This window comes from Pempheris klunzingeri, chromosome 13 (assembly GCF_042242105.1).
Source record: "Pempheris klunzingeri isolate RE-2024b chromosome 13, fPemKlu1.hap1, whole genome shotgun sequence".
In the NCBI taxonomy this organism is placed as follows: domain Eukaryota; kingdom Metazoa; phylum Chordata; class Actinopteri; order Acropomatiformes; family Pempheridae; genus Pempheris; species Pempheris klunzingeri.
The window spans coordinates 19,113,956-19,134,819 of record NC_092024.1 but is presented as its reverse complement, the minus strand read 5'-3'; the positions used below and the strand labels follow the sequence as shown (position 1 = coordinate 19,134,819).

General features: G+C 40.2%; 1 protein-coding gene across 4 annotated transcripts in view; it reads right to left on the bottom strand.

Moving 5' to 3' along the window:
• Window positions 1-4,314: 4,314 nt before the first annotated feature.
• The window catches only part of dnmt3ab (DNA (cytosine-5-)-methyltransferase 3 alpha b), a 38,301-nt gene continuing 21,751 nt past the window's right edge, over window positions 4,315-20,864 (bottom strand). For 2 of the 4 annotated variants that reach the window (XM_070841726.1, XM_070841728.1), the window contains 17 exons: window positions 18,483-18,845; window positions 17,552-17,710; window positions 17,306-17,413; window positions 16,586-16,742; window positions 16,205-16,351; window positions 14,724-14,768; window positions 14,513-14,592; window positions 14,191-14,303; window positions 12,481-12,664; window positions 12,299-12,383; window positions 11,682-11,827; window positions 9,719-9,809; window positions 9,422-9,570; window positions 8,808-8,908; window positions 8,250-8,319; window positions 7,708-7,826; window positions 4,315-7,524 (listed from right to left, as the gene is read on the bottom strand). In XM_070841726.1, the coding sequence (XP_070697827.1) occupies window positions 7,383-7,524; window positions 7,708-7,826; window positions 8,250-8,319; window positions 8,808-8,908; window positions 9,422-9,570; window positions 9,719-9,809; window positions 11,682-11,827; window positions 12,299-12,383; window positions 12,481-12,664; window positions 14,191-14,303; window positions 14,513-14,592; window positions 14,724-14,768; window positions 16,205-16,351; window positions 16,586-16,742; window positions 17,306-17,413; window positions 17,552-17,710; window positions 18,483-18,845 (2,259 nt within the window). In that variant the 3' untranslated portion in view covers window positions 4,315-7,382. The remainder of the gene's footprint in view (window positions 7,525-7,707; window positions 7,827-8,249; window positions 8,320-8,807; window positions 8,909-9,421; window positions 9,571-9,718; window positions 9,810-11,681; window positions 11,828-12,298; window positions 12,384-12,480; window positions 12,665-14,190; window positions 14,304-14,512; window positions 14,593-14,723; window positions 14,769-16,204; window positions 16,352-16,585; window positions 16,743-17,305; window positions 17,414-17,551; window positions 17,711-18,482; window positions 18,846-20,864) is intronic. The other 2 variants (XM_070841727.1, XM_070841729.1) reach the window with 1 other exon arrangement.

Genomic DNA, 20,864 nt, shown 5'->3' with positions numbered 1-20,864 from the left:
TCTTTTATTTTCAGTTTTCAGTTGTATTTTGGTTAGATTTCATCAGAACTACTCGGTTAGGTTTAGGAAAAGATCATGTTTGGGTTAAAAATAATGAGTCAAATACAAATATAAAAGGGTGCAAATAGCATCTGTCATATAAACCTGTCATATACATATAAAAATACATTCGTATCAGGCCTGATTTTTGTGAGGGTGGGGTTTCAGTCCTGGTCCCAGTCCCAGAGGCTGCTCCACTCTACTGTGCTCCACTCTCTGCTCTCTGCTCTCTAATCTAAACAACACAAAACATCTACAGGCAAAATAATGCAAAGATGAATTCTCCTAATTTTCTTCCAATCAGTTCTTGGGTAAACTGGATGTGATTACTGTCAGTGATGAACTATTCATCAATAACAAAGAAACAATCTCCAAAATCTGCCCCCTCCTTTCCCGTTTACACCACTGTATTAATGATGTGATGTGTTGAGTGTGCCCAGCCTGCGTGCTTGCGTGCATGTGTGCGTGCAGGAAGCGTACGTATGAGGGTGCGGCAACTTTACTGCAAGGCATGGACTCCTTCACACATCCAGATCAGATGATAGATAATGTGCAGGGTGGTTCCTTCTTAAATGCTCGTACAGTAAAACCAACAGGCTGCAAGTTAGAAGGCGAAGCACTCGTATAATAGTCCGTCTGTTCCTCAAAGCCTGGGAGCAGCCACAGACTATAATAAAGTTATTATAATATTATGGGGCCTATAGCTCAGGATCCACTGTGGGAACTGACGCCAGCTTGTTGGTAATAAACAGGTGATCTTATGTTACCTGTATAAAGACAATGAATCCGTTCAGAGAAATGATTCTAGTATAGAGAATATGAAATGGAACAAAGAGTAATTCAGTATTTGCAGATACAGAAAACAGATTTAGCACGTGTTTTAAGTGCTCATTTTAAAGTGTACAACTATAGGCCCTGGTACTGTATTGGTCAAATGCCTTAACATTTCTACATTTAATTTGCCCATTATAATCTACAAAGCAAATGCAGTCGCCAGTCCATGTCAATGAGTATCAAGCACCATAATTATCCAGGCTCATAATGTAATTTTACTGGAAGTGTGTGATCGCAGTGAGATGATGACAATCCTACTTGTGCGACTTGACACAAAGAAACCGGTCTCCATCCGGCGTGATTACCGACCTAGAAACCGCCTTCCCAACTCTCTCCCCGTCCCTCCTCTGCCTCCCCCACAATGAAAAACCCCAGCTTGCTGTCGAAAGGCGCAGAGTGGCCTCACGCTATAACCACAGGTTAAGAGGTGTGTGTACTTCAGGGTGTGTAAAGATCCGGGGAGGGTGGCAGGAACAGCAGGCAGGGCAGACACCCAGACGTGCAGCCAAGGGGGCATGGGAACAAAGTCTCCCGGCTCCAGCACAGCATTTCCCCGCAAACACAGCCACAGAACATCAATAATGCTGATGATGTGGACCACATACCTCCTCTATGGGCCTGCTGATGCTGATCCACTCGTCTCTCTGGTTACTTTCTGACAGGAACAGAATGCAACACAGTCCGTGGATGGCACTTCCCAAGGAGATACACACACACACACTCACACTCACACACACTCACACCAGATGGATGCCTTCCTGGCCGGTCCGGGACCAGCAGACCGCAGCATCATCACCGTCAAGACAGCAAGGGGGTACAGGTAAGACTTCCGGTTATGGCTTTCAAAATTAAATCCGCATGCTTTTCCTGCAGGAATGAATAATGTTTCAAAACTTGGCAGATTATCAGAATTTAATTGGGAGCGAGGTAATTCATAGGTGTGGAGCCAGGCTGCAAAAAAAAAGTGTATTCAAGAGGCAAGTTGCAATCAATCAATTGATATCCCCACTGGCTTTTATTACCAGCTCAATATAGATCTATTTGCTCTAGGCAAAAATATCCCCAACACTGGTCCACTAGGCTGCAAATATTGGCACCGTATTATATATAGACTACTTGTTTGGTGCTACAGTCGTAATTTGTGTAACCCCTGAAATATGTTGTTAGTAATATAATCAATAAATAAATACGTAAATGGTTCTGTAATGTTTTACGGGGTGACTTATCAGACCACTAAAATTATATGTAATCCTGTAACATATAGTTTGGAAGTGTTCATATATGATAGCACCCTGTCAAGATAGATGACATGTAGAAATGTACTGCTGCAATATATATACATTATGGCAGCTCTTCACTAATATGTACTTCCAGAATTTGGGAGCAATCAATTGAAATGAATGCTAGAGTGGATTATTTATTTATTGCCCAAGAATGGCATTACACTGGCATCTCTGATCAACTATAAAAAGAGTGTAAAGTGTTTGACAACAAGCAAACACTGGGACTCGCCGGACACTTTGTTATGCTTTTATTTTGTTGGCAAATATACGAGTTTCCGGTACCGATCCATCTCTCTGTAGTGAACTTGATGTAGCTAACAGCATCCAGGCCGTGCGACGGTGCGACGGTCCAATCAGCAGCGCCGAGTGAAGGCTTGGTCGCCTAAGCAACCAATTAGTGGGGACTTGGGGCGTGTCCACTCTGAGGAGGATGTACCACTATCAGAGGGAGAGGGTGGCATAAGGATAACAGCTAAATGAGGCTGCATAATAGGGTATTATAATGTATTACATCACTACTATCATGGGTTTAATAGCTTAAATGTCTCTGTCAGCTGTCTGTGATATATTAATGGCGTAAAGTATTCCTCGTGTCTTATCTTAACACGGCTTGATCAGAAACAGTTACAACTGAAGAAAAAAGAAGAAACATAAAGCAGATAAAGAATATATTTATGAGCAGAAAGCATTAGTGAGCGTGAGCTGGTAAATTCTTTTTGATTGATGCCTGCATGAAAGAGTGGCAGCCTGTCTGGTCTGATCAGGAAGGAGCTGCAGGGCAACACCCTAATTTAAGGCACTGAAGGTGGTCAAGACGCAGGTGTGGACACACTGAGAGATAAATCTCCCGCTGTAGGGCATAATGGCACAGAAACTGGAGCTGAAAATCAATGTTCATGTCTCCCCCCTCAGCCTCTTGACAATTAGAAGCCAAAACAGAGATGTGTGAATATTAATAATGGGTGTAAATGTCCATCATCTGAAATATCATCATTACATTGAGATCATGTGTCAATTAAAGCTTATTTCTGCCACTTGAGAACAGTTTTCTATTGGTTTCCTCCCCATAATGCTGACTTTATTGTGTCATAATTAAGAGACATTTTCTCATTACTATGAGATAGTATATAATAATTCTGACAACTATTATGAGGTACAATCTCAAGATAACTTGAATATAATAGAGCCATCATCAATTTGCTTTTCCTACTACAACAAGTCCAAATGTCTGCTGTGTTTTCATTATTAAATGTTGTTTGCTCTCACAATTCTGATATAGTACATAATAAGGTTGTAGCCAGTAGCTAGTCACATTAATGAGAAACTAATTCATCAGAATCAGCCAGAATTATCATATGCTCTCTATTATCTCTCTACTATTATGAGATATTAAGTCATAACTTTGAGTTACAGTTAGTATTGTATCACTTCCTGTTATTACAAAACTTCTTATACACCAGCAGCAATAAAACAGTGTACCACAAAGACTAGGATATAGAGTACCATGAAGATTGGCATGTAATACTGTAAATAACTACATGCATTGAGAGTCATATGGAATTGGGTCACAGCATGCACAATACCAGGACGTTTCAACTGAGGCAGCTAAAAGGAACTCAGCCATCCTTACTTGTATTATTCATACCTGTGCTTTTGACCACTGTGAGATTGCATAATTGGTTTAGCTGAAAAATGTGGTGATAAGATTAAAGCACAAGTGAGTGTGCACATTTTCAACATGTGCTGGTGCCACAGATTCACCACTAATGGCCCAATTGTACAATTAAACACCCTGAAAACATTTATTTTACTTCTTTTCAGGAGTTTCTTACAAAGAGCGATGAGGTCCGACATGAGCTCACATTTTTCTGCTCGATTTTGTACAGTTTGGATTTTTTTCACAAGAGATTTTCTGTATTTTTCATTTTACCAGCACTTGTCTCTCTAGCTTGACATGGGAGGGACTGAGCAGGAAAAAAGTGATGTCACAACTCTCTGTACACCAATCAGAATCAAACAACATTTGAATCAAAGTCTGAGGAAGTTTGTTGGATTGTTGCACATTTAATAATGAATATTTCATTTAAACTATTTTAAACTATCAAAAAGTTGGATACATTGTATTGAATATGAATAAAAAAGAACAAGAGGTGGCAGATTTTTGCACAAAAACAATACATTTATTCAAGTGTTCTCCAGCACAATTACATACGGAGCCTTTATCTTCTCTCTGGACACTAAACATAAGTATGGGAGGGTCAAAGTGGAGAATGACTGCTACATTTGCTGTACGAACTGGTAGGCCATAAACAGTTATGACAGAAAGAAAGTCACACAGAGTGTCAACAGTATCACCGAATATAGAATTATTGACCTGCCTTGAACAGTAAAAATTAAATGTTGTTTCTGATATATATAAAAAAGAACCCAATCAATTCAAAACAACATTTTGAAAACAGACATGGAGAATAGTACGGCATGGAATGTAGGATTAAGAAGCAATGCGCATTAAGCATACATTATGCTACAGTAAAGGTTATTACCGTTTTTTTTCTCACACGATTTTCCCACAGATAAGCACCAACTACAGCAATCTCTAGTCTAAAACAATATAGGAAACCTTTCATTATTTGTTATCCTTATTTTTTCAAGTTTTACAAAGTTAAAATGCCTTTGTTAATATATTTATATGAGTGAAATAATAGTTCTTTTCCATGACTACAAGGAACTTAAAAACAGTCATTGTCGAGACACCTTTATGTCTCTTCCAATCAAATATATTTTTCTTGATTAGATAAAATGTTTAGCACCATCGGAAACACCTACAATCCCTCTTTTTAAAGTCTTACAAAAGGAAACAGAAGCAAAAAAAAAAAAGAAACCACCATGTAGGGCTGTGCAGTGAAGTTGAGACCATTCATCTTAAAGCTGTCCATAGGCCACTATTAAGATCACATGACATTAAATCTGGATTCACTTGACACAAACAAATCAGTACGATAAAGTTGACTTGGAGTCTCCCTACATCTAATGCTCAAAGCAAGTTTTGAATCAAATTTGTCACTTGATTTTTATTTTTACGATTTTCCTAATTTGATGATATATATTAGCAAAGAATTATATTTGTACATCTCATACGTAATTAAAAAAAAAAAAGATAAGATAAAAACAAATTGAAAACAGCAACTGGAAAACTCTATGTACAAAATGTACAACCATGAGGGGATGTTAAGTATTATAAGAGGAGGGGGAAATAACATCTGGTTACAATATCACAAAGCACAAGAGCCCATATTGTTGACCCCGCTGTGCATGGACAAAAATGATGATAATAAGGTCACTTAAGAAATTAATTACATTAAGAAATTAAATTTCAAATTTTGAATCTTAAATATGATATATAAGAGATAACATCTGGTTTTATTACCCTCTTTACTCTTTGAGTGCTGACGTCTTTGTCACTGTGTCAGTTTTTTGTTTTGACAAACTGCAGCCTAAATCCTCCATGTTTAGCTTAGAGGTTACAATCAAGAGAATTTAGTTTGTGAATGTAATCCAAATTTGGATCAGCACGTAAAATTGTCAACATGACGACTACGATTCATCAGGGAAATGGCAAAGGGCCAACTGTCCTTCACAAAGGACAAAATATAATATAAAGCGCACGACATAGTTGGTTAACTCTGCCTTACATTTTACAATCTTAATAGAAATAGACATTCTTTGAATCTGGGTCGCTGCTTTAAAACAGAGAACAATACGGATGATGGAGGAGGGGAAAGGGGTTTGGGGTTACAAATGTCAATCCATCTACTGTACACTGAGTCAAATAACATGGGTTTCACATATCAAAATCCATTCTTTCACTTCTATTGGCACAGCCCTACTGTATACAAAAAGTATTACACGAGGCTAGATCAGTTCACATCATAAAACGAAAACAAACCAAAAAATAAAAACAATTCACAAGAACCAATAGTTTTTTTTTTTAAAATATCAAGAAAAAAGAAAGTATACATATAAAAGTGCTTTATAATGTTGATAAAACAGCACAAAATTGCTATAAAAAGGTAGAAGAACATTGTGAAGCCGCACCATATTGTTGAGGATTTGCACCTGACGGTTTTTCAGTTTACAGAGGTGGAAGTTGAGGAGCTGAGTTACCTGGCCTGGTCAACCTCCCTCCCTCCAGCGACCACACTTGCTAACAGTTGTACAGTAATGTCATTGGTCAGGATGAAACTAGAAAAAGTAGTTTCACAGACGTTGATCTTAAGTTGTTTTTTTTTTTTGTTTTTTTTGTTTTTAGAATGACAGAAAACATCATTTCCCATGTGGCTAGCTTCACTCTCTGTTTGTGCAGATGCAGGCGGTGAGCCTGAGCGTAGCAAGGCTGAGAGATTAAATGAGCACCAGGAAAAACTGTATAAAAGCTGTAAAACACAGAAAAGAGGATTTGCTGCTAGTTTCCTTTGAAGGGAACTCAATGGTACAGAGCAGAGATGGTTTTTTTTAGTAAGTGTAAAAACGTCAAACACTTTTTTTTTTCCAGCAACAAGTTAAAGAGCTCCATGTTGTCTAAAGTTGTAATGCCACATGGGCTATGATGTTTCTCATCATCTTGGAGCACCATGGTATTGTAACCATATTACAGTAGTACCTTTATTACCTTCAGTTATGTATAGAAACTGTAAACAAAGAGGTATATGTGATCTGGTGTTTTGGATTCTTAGAGACACAGCTCTCCTGACACTGAAGAAAATCGCCTTTCTCTTCACATCTCTGTGAGGCTCAGTAGCTGGAAGCATGGCTGCACTGCAGGTGGGAATCTCGCAGCCCCGACGTACAGTACGCTCACGCAGCAGAAACATTTCACATATCTCAAAAGCGTTCCCTATCTTTCCGGTCTTTCCCATCGCATCATCGTCTCTTTTACAATACATGTTCAGCATTTTTCTGTCTCAGTGTCTTGAGAAGAAAGCATAGTCTCAAGTATAGCTTGCACAAACAAATCAACAATACTTGATAACACTGCTAAAAGGTAAAATGACATCAAAATTAAATAGAATAAGAATTACAATTCAAATACAAGAAATAATGTGAAATCTACGTCAATGTTTCGCTTGGAAATTATACAAGAGTATAATTTGAGGATCAAGGCTCTTATTTCTAGTTACAACATATGGTTGTAGTTCCTAAATGGTTCCGAGTGAGTTTTCTTGCTGCTCAAACACAAGCAAAGTATTCTTTGAGTGGTGCAAACAGGTGGCGGATAACCGGGACGCTCCATGATCTGCCCAGGAGCCTCTGCCTGGCCAGTCGGCTCATGTTGGACACGTCTGTATAGTGGACTGGGAAGCCAAAGACCCTAACGGGGAAACCAGCCAGGCCAGAAGAAACAAAACGACAAGTGGGACAGACAGACAGACAGACAGAAAGAAAGACAGGTTGCAGAAAAGGGGAACACACACAGGAAGATAATTTAGAGATTTTGATCACTGAAAGAGCTGTGACAGGTAGTTTGAAGGACGGACCTTGACCTTTTACATACCTCTCCATCTCAGTGCACCACAGGATGTCTTCCTTCTCATTCATGTAGACGGGGAAGTGCTGGTCCTTGCCCTGCTTGATGGAATTAGACCTGGTGGTGATGGTCCTCACCTTGTCAAACTAACAGAAAATGTGTCCATTAGTCCATGAGTCAAGGCTGTAAGAGCTGGATTACTGGATTAAACATTGACTGATAAGCATGAAGATTTTGTGTGTTGTTACTGAGCGGCAAATTTCAAGACTTCTTTCATGATGGACTTTCAAACTGATACCTCTTACTGCCACTGGGAGCCGCCTGTGTGCAAAGTTACTTACTCTTGCCTAAATACAGTCTGCCATGTATTTTGCATGCTTTTTTCCTGTTGTTTTCTGTTTACAATTACAGCTCTGACTGTCACAAACTGGTTTCCTTGGTTTTGATGAAGCATGAGATGACAGCAAAAACACAATTTGTCTCGCTGCAATCTGTTGTTGCCATTTCATCACATGATGCATGCACATGTGTTGTAATATATTTGTACCATCAAAGTATCGTACAAGTACCTTAGCTGTTCTGCCGTGTTCTAAACAGTCCTGGAGATCCAGCTTGTCAGAGCACATGGCACTCAATGGCCTGAAAAGGAGAAAGAACAGGAGCCATTATTGATTTTTAGCCTATATATAGACTTCTTATCTACAAACGTACATACACCTGATTAGATTTAGCCACAACCTGCTGGGCTGCATTGGTCTTTTCCTGCATTGGTCTTTTCAAACAAGAAATGTCTAAAAATGTACTGGAAATGTCATTTGTCAGCTTCAGAATCGGCTGGAATCAGACTTCATTTTATGCCTACAACAATTAGTTGTATGTTTTCTCAGACTGAGCTGTCTGGGTGTGCAAAGTTACAGATATTGCCACTTGTGAGAAAAAGCCAGAAGTCATATCTAAAATCAAATATTTTCCTAATTTAGCTAACAGTTGACTGACACAGTCGCTATCTTAACTGGGGTATTGCTGAAGGGCTAAGCGATGTTAAACAGCAATTCTGTAAACGTAGTCCCTTGTTAATGGGGTTTATTCTTTCTGTTGTTTATGTTGCAGGCTGCAGCTTCCCTCACCATTCATACACCAACCTGTTCATGCCAGGAAGGTTACCCCAGAAGTAGCGGGCACGGTGGGCAGCAGACACTTCCTTGGCATCGATCATCACTGGGTTGCACTGACATCCAAGTAGAGCAGAGGGGAAAAGACACCAGTGGAACCAAGGTAAGGTGCTGATTTTTAGTGTATTACAGTACAGTGAAGTACAGTTACCATTTAATAGTACAGCGCTGTACTATTGTTAGTGAAACAAATCCTTGTATAGTTTGGTGTTTTTCATAGTATCTTAACATTTAAAATGGTTTCAAAAGCCAAACAAAGTGGAGAATACTTTTAAACCAATAGATGACCAGATCTTTACAGGACAAAAGGAAATATGGAGAGCAAAATATGCTATCTAGGACTTCTTCAAAGCACGTGTGACATAGCACATTGTTACACCAAGATACAGTCAGTCCTCCTTTCTAATGCTCGGTGTCTAAAGGTAATTAATTAGTGCCACAAGGGATTCATAATCCGTCAATACTTGCATCTCACGTCACATCATACTGCATCTACACACCAGTCCAGGATTTAACTAGGTGCTAGAAGTTAATGACTAGCGTTATATAAACCAGATGTAGAAGCTGACCTCTAAAAAGCGAGATATGTCCCTCTTATCGCTGACACCCATGGCAACCACATTTTCAAAGAGCCAGAAGAAAGGCCGGTCCTCCCCCTCCTTTGGCCGAGCCTCGTGGATCAACCTGTAAAACTCAAAGAACAGGCGTCCGGTGCCCTCTGTGGACAGAAACAGCCAGGGCCACATAGTGATGATACTGATGATTTGTCTATACAGATAGTATTTGACAAGTATTTGACAGAAGCTTTAATTTTGACCAGATTAAGCTCTAAAACATCATAAAGAAAGTCATAACGGTAAACCTACCATAAAGACCTTTCCTAGCAGGATTGACTATAGAGAGGTCATTGCATGGGCTTCCACCAATAACTAGGTCAAAAGGACCCCACTCCTGTATCTGTATGCAGATAAGATACAGAGTCAGAAACACACGGACAAAGACAGACAGTATAGATAATGACATGTTGTAAGATAAAGTGATCCAGAATCACACTCCTCCAACTTTCAAGTATATTGTGCAACACATGCTGTTAACTGACAAAAATAAACTAATTCAGCTTGTAGAGCTTTAAAAAATGTCTTTATTGTGTTCTAGTCTCCAGTTTCTGCCTGTAAGGAGTTCATGCACTTTGGTAATGAGGCAACATAGCTGTGTATCTCCTGAAAATATTGAACGTCAGTGGCCAGGAATAATGTAATATGGGTTCAGGTGCAGATCTCTCTGGTTCAAAAGGAGACCCACTGCTGTTTAGGATGCGCTGGGTCTTAAGCAAGAACATTTCTGTTTTCTTATGGTAAACTTTTTTTACATTTCTCAGTGGGGTTTGAGTGTTCCAAGTCGGCGATTGTTTGTTTTATCATGGTGAGTGTCACCTGTTTATGGGGAGGGTGCGTGTTTGTGAGATTTAATTGTTAGCATAGTCTCCACCCTTAAAACTGGCATATGAGGCTGCCTGTTCTGCTCTGTCTTACCAAACAATAAAGCATCCTGTCCTGAGAAATCAACAAAAATATTAGAAGTATAGTGGTATTACCAAACATTTCACCCAAAAATACTGATTGTACAGAGGTAAAGGGGGAGATGTTTAACATGAAGTTAGATGCTAAACAACGTCTTTCCAAAGCAAAGTGGCGTATGACTTATAAATACCTATATACATGTAAGTGAGGCGGTCACGTGACAAGCACAGATATATAACATGGAGTGATATTATTCCCTCAGTAGGTGATGCTATTGACTGTCAGGTGTTGTAACAGAGAATGGCAGTGGGCAGAGACCTGCATGAAGACTCTGAGGCTCCTGTTGAAGTGAATTCTAGCGACTACTGAACTGCTTAAGCTGATGTGTTGAATACGCCAATAAAATTAGAACATCTAAGAAAAAACTAGAAAAACCCCAAGAGTTTGGACCACACAAGAATTGTGTTTGTACCTCAGTGAAAAGCTTAACTACAAGGAAATCGGTGAACGCCACAAATTCTCTTAAATCACTCGTACGTGCCACATAAGAGCGAATAGGCTTGTGGTTCTTGTATTCGGCCCATTGTGAGCAGAAACATCTGTATACTGAATCAGAATTTCAAGCAGAGAGAACATATAACTTCTTCTTTGGTTTGGTATCTGCATGTATAATAGAGCCCTACTTTGTGATCAAAGATATTTTACATGAACATCACTCTTTATGTAGCTTTATTGACTAGTCAACCAGCCTCTGCTGCAGTGGAGCCTCTCAAGGACACACATTAGGACTGCAGGGCTGATCGTGAATACAATTCGGGTGTCGTGACCGATCAGGATGGTCTGAGGCTGTTCCAGTCTGGGGCAGTTGTTGTTGACAGATAAAATCACATAGTGTGTGGTGAGCCACAGCTCAACTGAAGTTGACTTCACACGTTTAGAGTTTGTGTTGCCATCATTTCTCCGTCCACCATCTCGTCCAAACATAGCGTTTTTCTTTTCTTTCCCCTTTTTCTACACAGTGTGCATAATAAATTAGCAGAGCAACTCTTTTTGATGAATGCCTGTTTCTGTTTTGGTACAGGAACTTGCAAGGATTTATGTTCTTGTAAGATTTCGGCGGTTGCCTGGTAACACATTTAACCATAGCCAACTATCAGTCAGTGTGTTTTCCCTGTATGACCTCAGTCATTCAATATAAGCTCATTCCCCACATTTAAGACATAAAATGTGCAAATGTTAATATACATTATGTGTGATTTGACCATGCACACTTTGCACAACCACCTAAGAGGAAAGAAACTAAACTCACATGTCTGCGTGTGACGTTCCTCACATCGCCAACATACATGATGCGACCATGATGCCGGACGATACCCACAGTGATGGAGTCTTCGCACACTTCAGAAGCTACATAGCGATCCACTTGGATGCCAAGTTCGTTCAGCACCAGCAGCCCTGCACAGGACGGGGTCGAAGGTCAGACAGAACACAGAAAACCAAGGATAAGATTTTATCAAACCCAACGAACTGTGCATGTTAAAATATAAAAACTGACAGGTAGCTGTGGAGCTGTCTGACTGAAAAATTCCCACACTGAGTAGAATTGAAAATGACCATAAGTCCTCCATTTAACACTCATACAGTATCTGAAGCTCAACTCCTCCTCATCAAAATAATACTTTGATATCAGTCACATACTGACTGAGGAACTCTAACTTTAACTTAAAATGAATCCTTTTGATGTTTATTGTCTAATAATGACATGAAAGTCAACTAAAAGGATAAAAAAATATTATTCAGTTGTACTAACATTAAAATGATTATGAAAATGTAGCAAAAAGGGGGCACTGCATGTAAACGGATTCAAACAGGACACTTCATATAGACTTTGATTAGAGAAAAGGAATCCAGTTCTTCAGGTCTAACCTGTTGCTATGCCATCAAATAGCGAAAGGACACGAATGGGCTTCCTCTTCTCCACCATGACTGGGGGGTAAAGCTTTGGTGCATCCTGAAATAATACCAAGAGAAAATAACACACACAGGGAAAATAAGACTCCTGCGTGAGACAGCTAGTGGGATTTATAGCCTAAAGGTGCATTACTCACAAAATCTTGGTCGTGATTATTTGCAAAGAAGTGCTGGAGACGGCATGGCCAGTCAATGCGACGCGCCAGTAGACCAAACACACTCTTCTGACCACACATGTAGCAGTTCCACGGGTCCTCTTTGATGGCTGCATGGGCCGCCCCTTGACCAACGAGGAGGTCGACACACTCCACACAGAAGCACCTTTAAAAGACCAAAAAACTGTAAATTGAAAGTATCTTTTTAGCTAAATCTTGTGCCTTCGTGCCACAGAGCACCTAGTCGTCCAAAAATGATTAAAAACACATCAGTAAGCCACAACGTTGCACCACATCACATGTTCCATTCATCCTGCTGCTGTAAACACCCAATAATGCACCTGACTAATTATGCTGCACAAATTGTTTGTTTTAGGAAATTATTAAGCTTTTTTTGAAAATAAAACTGTACATATTTGTGACCTGTTTTTAAGATTGAAGTAGGGCTCTGGGTTGTTGCCACAGACAATGAAGTGAAGCCCAAAATAGACAACTGAACTGACTGATTTCTGTCATTTAATGGATTTGTTGACGATAACAGAAGCATAGTCAGATAAAAAGCCTTATCCTTTAAAGACTGACAACCCTCTCCTCCAAAAATCAGTTTCTAAATCAATCAAAGGATGGGAAGAGGCCCCACAACTGCCTTCATTTTCACATCTAAGACGCCTAGTTTTGGTTTTGAATGTGGTTTGGGAGTTTTGAAAGGCTGCGGGTTATCATCAAAATGTCATCCAAATGTCAAATGCCACCATCGTAACACACAGGAAACCATTGTTGGCTGATTGGTCCAGCATGTGACTGACAAGGCTCAATGTGTTCTCTGTGGTATCCTTCTGGACTTTAATCTTGCAGTCTGGCAGTGTGAGGATACTTTAGTAGTCTATATTCTTTATAGTTAACAGTCGTCTATTCAACCGACATACAACCACACTTTGTATAACATCAGCTGCATCTGCACTGGACCTCCATGATGCCACCTGACATCACTTCTAGGTTTGTGACACCACTACAAAGCCTCTATTATGTATTCAATATGTGTAATGATGGCACATCCCTGCTGTCTGTAATGGGAAAAACAACTAACTGTAAGTCGGAGGCAGTGGCATATAAGCTACTGATTGTATTAAGGCCGTGTATTCATATCGTTTTGAAGTGACAGAAAATTGTGTCACATCTTGGTTCAATTGTGTCAAAGGCAACTACTTTTGGATTATTTTGATATGCCACAGGACTGCCACAAGCAGAGATACAGTGGCACCCTCTGAGTCTACGCTGAATAGATTAAAAGATAATTTAGAAGATGGGATTTCCTCCTGGCCATTTTTTGAAGACAGGCAAAGTGTCTCTTTTAAGCATAGCTGAGAACCTATTGTGACAGGTTTTCTTTTCATTTCATGGTGGACTGGTTCTCTCACTTCATGTGCGTGACCTATTTCTATTTCTTTTTTCATTTCCTATAGTGTGATCTTGTGATAGTGTATTCTCCTATACCCCCAATTTGCTGCCAATGTGCCAAACGTTTCCATCCACCTCCTTTTTATGCACATTTTCATTTTGCACATGAATGCAGTCTTTTTCTGCTTGATGTAGTTATGATTTACATGTGCACAGCTAATGAATAATGGCAGTTGTGGTTTCTAATACCACATGCCACCTCCATTAGACGGTAGAGCCCAACAGAAACCTCACCGACAGCAGTTGTTGTTTCCACACATGAGCACCTCTCGTCCTCCGCAGCAGATAGTGCAGTAGGACTGGTAACCATCGTCGTCATATTGATATGCACATTCTAGGAAGCAGTTCTGTGAAAAAGGCGGCACAGTAAAACAAATCAGAAGTGAGCAGTTTGCAGTTTAACATATTCAAAAACAGCGAAATGTTACAAGGTCACATCAGGTGCTGTTTGAAATATTTTCAGTTTATTATTAGCTTTGAAAGGAGCTGTGAATTTTTTACGACACAGTAGCTGAAGTTGAGTGCCAGGCTTTTAATGACCTCTATCACAGCTTACCTTACAGCTCTGGCACATTCCTCCAGCAAACAGCGGGTGCTCAAGGGTAACATTCAGACTTCCACAGGAGATACAGATGTCTGTGGAAAAAAGTGGAGTATGTCAGTATTTAACAAGCAGAGTGGCAAGTGCACGGCGTCTAGGTCTTCATCCCCTGACAGGCCCCGCGGTGCTGCTGCAAGCTGGAGCACACAGAGGACACTTCACTCACCCTCTATGCTGCGGCACTTCTGTCTCACTTCTTGAACAAGCCGCTCTGAAAATACAACACATGATGCGCCTGATGAGAAATGTAGGTTAACAACATCACACTTGACAATACATTTGTGGGGGCCACAGTTTGAAATGTGTCTCCTTTCGATGCTGATTTGAGTTGTTTTTGTTTTGTTTATTCACACAGATGATACAGTTGCAAATTGTCAACTGTCTGTGTAAATCCAGAACTAAAGGTACAAGATGAATTTGTACCAGAAATAGAAAATCAGGACTTTCTTGGCACATTTCTTTAAAAACTCTCAGGACCCATTTTGAAACAAGCGTGAACTGAATGCCAGATTACAGTATTTCTAAAAGATATTTACAAAAAAACATGTACAAGCTGGAGAATGCCGACTGCAGCTCATGACTATTTCTGTTTTGTACTGTAGTTGTGAAAGGTTCTAGATGTGGTAAATGTCTAAAAACTGATTATTTTTTTTAGAAACACATTTGCAGTGGCAAACGCTGTAAAAAGGACATGTGTGCTGAGGGAATGTTTTTGCAACAATTTGCGGTTTCCAGATGTTTCCATGAAAATGAAAGATACTGAAATATCACCAGCAAATCAAATATTAGACGTCAGTTTATGAACAATAGACAGATCATGTATGTAAATTAGGAAACACAAAGCCCCAGGGTTCAGTTTGGCGTTAAATCCATCATGTGTAGCTGTTGCTCATGTAGGAAAGATGGATCATTATTACCTTTAGCAGTAAAAGAAAATACACATTCTTTGGTCTTTTCTTTTTCTCATTAAATCATCCAGTTCAGGGTCAAAGTTGGATAAATAATCAGATACTAATGGATCTAACTCAGAACGAGGAGCCTGAGCAGAAGTAGGTCATCGCTGAATATATGATAGGTGATGTCCATATCAATATTATCCAACACTGAATTATAGAGAGAACTTACCTTTTAATATATTCATCTGAGATATTCTGAAGTCAGTAAGTAAACATGCTTTATATCTATGGCATAGCATTTAGCATAGCATACAATACCATGAAATGCAACAGGAATTTCAGAGAATGGTCATAGAGAAATAAAATAAAAGAATAAAATAAAACCCTTGTACTCACGAGTTAAACAACAGATTTTAACTGTAGTTTTTCTAACATTAGGCTTCACTAATACTTGTGTCTGCTACGTTGCTGAAACAGCCACTCATTGCCAAGATATCCTACAATAATATCAATAAAGCTTGTTTGGGAATAAACTCAAACAAGCTTCTGTTAATTGTCCTTGAACAGCCCAAGCCTTTTTGCCTTGTTACATCACTCACTTTCGTCTTAAACCTGCCACACTAATGGACCCCTTGTCCACACACGACTTCTCTGGCCACTTACTCTGAAGTATAAGTCTGCTGAGTCTTCCCCAGGGGAAGGAATATAGAGTTCGTGACTCCTATTTAACCTAATAAATGAGGCACCTTACCTCGTGTCCTCTCATCAATGATGTCCCTGACCTTGGGTTTCTCTGCTGTGTTTTTGCGAGGCTTTTTGGCTGGAGGAGGCGTATAGGCTGCTGCTTCAGGCTCCACCAACATCTCAGGGTAAACCTCCTTGTATGGGTTACGCTCCTCTGTGGTGCACAGCATATCAGACAAAAAATATTACAGGCAACATTATGAATTATTCAATTGCATGCTTAATTAGAGAAATTTATAGCCGTAGAGGTCCACTAACAGCTTTTATCTGTGAGGAAGTAGCTGACGCATGTGGGAAGTTTCTTGGAAATGTAAGAAGTCAAGACTCCTGCTTACTGGAAACAAAACTTTCCAGCCCAACATTTCAAGCTTCATAATATTTCTCTTACCCTCTGGTGGCTCTAAGGCCTTGGGTCCAGTGGGCTGAAATCCTGTCATAGCCCAGTCAATCATCTGCTTGTTCAGCATTTCTACTGATTTCGACGTTTCTGTTTCATCACTGTTGGGGCAGGCCATGAAGGCTTTGCCTGCCCTGCTGCTAGCCACCTACAAACACATAAAAACATGCATGTTTATTTTATCCTGATTCAGTGTGGTCAAAAGAACTACAGTCCCAAAAAAGGATCATAAGTATTTTCTCTTCGGCGCAAATCTAAGCACTTGAAATTACATTTTTGGTATTTGTGTGTGCTAATTACACTGAATTTTTATACCATTTTCATAGTTTTATGGACAGATGAGTACAGATTAAACAAACAAGATGCGGCACGTTATGGTGCTGGTTTGGAACTTTCTTGCTGTCTTTATGCTATGCTGTGCTAACCTAATCATCTGTTGGCTCTGGCTGAATGTTGAGCGTACAGTTTTAAGAGCGGTATTAATCTTCTCATCGAACTCTCGTCAAGAAAGTGAACAAGTGCATTTCCCAAAATGTCAAACTAGTGAAAAGAAGTGAAAACAACCGTACAATGCCATCGACCACATGGCATGTGTAAGTTAATAGTATGAACTACACTGGCAACCGTAACTATCAAATCTGCTTTGACAAAAAAGCACTGCTATTATAAAATGTGGCAATGAGCTCAGTTTAATAGGCAGGTAATACTCACCTGTAGCACCTCATAGATGGCTTTCTTGTACATGGGCTGCTTGTTGTAAGTTGGTTGGTGAAAGGCATTATTGAAAGAGCTTAAAGGCATGAGTTTCTCTACACAGACCTGTAAAAACATATAGAAAATTAAATAATGATATTTGCCAATATGACTGCAGATTGTTAAATAATATTTGTCATAAAATGTGTTGTTTTCACTATAAACGGAAGACTGTTTTGCTTAATGTTGGCTATAAACACTCACCACTGAGAATTTTCCATCTCCAAACCACATGACCCATCTGGTTCCCTCAGCGGCTCTGCTCCGTCCCGTCATCCACCAGGATACAATGCGGCCTGGCCACCACGAGAACCCTCGCAGCTTCCCCCAAACCAGCTCGCCGATGCCAAAACCGCGGCCGTCCTGCAGCCAAAATAAAAGACGTATCATCCTCTCTATATCAGCTTCTGGGCATAACTGTGAAACATTTTCAAATGTCTTAGTATGTTTTTTGGGGGATGGTAATTCTAGTTAAATCACAATATAACAAATTTGCCTCAAGGGGCCTTACAATTTGTACAACATACAACACCCTTCGTCCTTAGAAGGCAATCAACTGGGATTAGGAAAAACCTCCCTAAAAAGCCTGTAAGGGTGGAAATAGTCTGAGAAACCTCAGGAAGAACAAGAGACGAGGGATCCCTCTCTCAAGACAGACAGACATATAGTAGAAGTTCACAAATTTAACACATCAAAGCTTAAAAATATCTGTATAAACACTTGTATAAAGCTTCTTTTATATACACAGAAAAAAATGACCATAGAATACATAATAGACTTCTGTATATATTACATAGATATAGATAGAAGCGCTACATGCTTACAATGAGTGAAATATACAAACTCACCATTAAACACACACAAGGCATGCTTTTCATTCTGTGGCATTATATCAAATGTGCTGTAGATCTTTTGCATTATTGCAGACACATTTCATAGGCTATTTGGAGTTTTTGGAGCTTTTGGATCTCCACGAGGCTGACATTTGTAAAACGCTTGGAGTGAGTCAATTCTCAAAGCATGAATTGCTGCTTTACCTGACAAGGAATTAACCCTGGCCTTAAAGTAAATCCTTTTTCCAATAGAGATCTCAGCCGGACATTAATCGGAGTGAATCGACGGTGAATTACCTTACCTCATACTCCGGCTCAGTGTCTACAGACTTGGGGGACGATTTGTCTCCACCTCCGATGGCGACGGGCTCAGGGGTTGTGGCCACAGTGGGGGAAGCGGGGTCAGTAGGCTGCTGCTGTTGCTGCTGCTGAGGCGGCTGCTGATGTTGTTGTTGTTGTGGCAGCGATGGCTGTGATTGCTGTTGATACTGAGGCTGTGACTGAGTGTGCGACTGAGGCTGCTGCTGCTGCTGCTGCTGCTGTTGTGTTGAAGGCGGTGGGTGCTTGATTATTGAGACTTCTTCTTTCTGGGTCTCTATTTCATTCTCCTCGTGATCCTTCTTCATCGTGTTCATCGCTGACATCAGTTTGGCCTTTTTCTCTGCCTGAAACAGGGACACCAGTAATGAGGGCAGGTCTTTTCAAATGACACGTCCAGTGTTTAACGCTAAGCGTAAAGACTGAGTCTTTAATACCAGCAGCATACCTTTCTACAAATACACATTTATGTACATAAATACTTTTTCAGTTCAACAAAACACAATTTAAAAACAGCGGTACAACAACTTGCAGTTGGATTTTAAAAAGTGGTGATTTAAATCAGGAGAAATGTCAAACTTCTGCTTACATATCTACAAATAGGGCAAAAATCTTCTCCCACTAATTAGATTAAGAGGCCCTTGAGATTGATTGTAAATCAATGTCTGTCAGACAGAAATGAAAGTGACACTAGCTTCTCATCTGACTGACTGTTAAACAATGAACAATTTTGCAAAATGACCGTAAGATTGTTCAGTCATAATTGAGTTTTATTTTACAGGCTGTAAACACATGCTGATGGGTTATCAATTTATAAGTTGTTATGGCTAACATGCTGCCTATCTAAACATCTAGCAGGCACAGACCAACATTAGTCCAAGTCGAGGGAAATATCTGGCTGGTAGCGAACTTTGTCTTTGAGATTCTGATGGATTTCTGTTTGTTACAGAAAACAGCTGCTGATGAGAGTGGTGAGCGTCGAACAAAACATTAAAGTCGTGCACACATGCATCTGACCCAATGTTAATTTGAAGATACTGATTAATGCATCTTTAAATAAAAAACGCATGCAACATGATTCATACATGCCCATCACACCAGTCACTGAAATAACTTCACATAATACGTTATATGTAGCAGTGTGTTCTCTCTGAATCATGGCCATGCAGGATCCTAAATAAATTGTATTACGGCCAAATAGAATATAAATAGAGGCTGATAGCATTTGTTGCCATTTAGCTGCACACATAGTTGTGCACGCCGTCTCTACTGTGTAAGTGCAGAATCACGATTGTGGGAATCTGACAACCTTTGTAAACATGGCTTTATCTCCCACTGTAAGGCCCATTCATCATCAGCATGGTATACAGTAACCCTCTAGTGTCTGGGGCTGCAGCGCAGAGTTCACTGGGTTTGTGGTACCTGACACTGAACCGCTAGGTCGATCAGAGAGGACGAGACGCAGCCGGGACTTAAGCCTCTCACAGTAAATCCCCAACAGCTGCACTCATTCTGATGTCTCTCTCTCTCTCTCAAACACACACGGTAGGACTCACATGCACACACATGTTAACTTTCTCCTCCTCCTCTGACTCACAAAACACGCACACATTCGTACAGAATATACAGTATATCTGCAGTCCCATATGTAAACACGTGTTAGTCATTCTATAGGCTCCACGTGAGAGCAGAGCTGCACAGCTGTGCTTACTTTCCTCAAGTCTTTCTCAGGTTCTCAGGTCTCACACTCGCTGGAAATGTCCAGAGGTGGACTGGGTGTGTGGGAAGAGGAGAAAAAAGGCAAGAAGGAGAGAGCCGGAGAGAGAGTATGGCACAATCCTCCGTCCTCTCTCCCAGTGTGACTCGTAAACAATAGCGCCTTTAAGGGGAGGTGGTGCCTGGACGGCACAGGGAGGAGTTTCGGCGCAGAAGAGTAGAAACATGTGCTCTTCAATCAAGAGGCTCTGCTGTGGTTTATAAATATCTGTACTGTAGTGCTAGATGGATGGTTCAAAGCCCTTGGCCATATGTGTTAGGACTCTTGGCTCCAGCACAAGCACATTGGAGTTAGTGTTCGACAGCCTGCTTGGATGTGTGGTTCCAGATGGTAAACTGCAAAAACTAACAAATGTCAATTAAACTGCTAAATGCGTTATGTGTACGGGGAGAAACAATCTGCAATCACACTGGCAAGTGAGGAGAGCAGTTGTTGGTACAGATGGGAAGAAATGGGCTGACTGAGAATAACTGCAAAGCTGAGTGTAAGTGAACTACTTCATCGCTTGTAATCAATAATCACAGGTAAACTAGGAGATCTGTAAATAGCAATAAAGCGGCTGAGCCACTGTTGCTGTGTTCATTTTCGT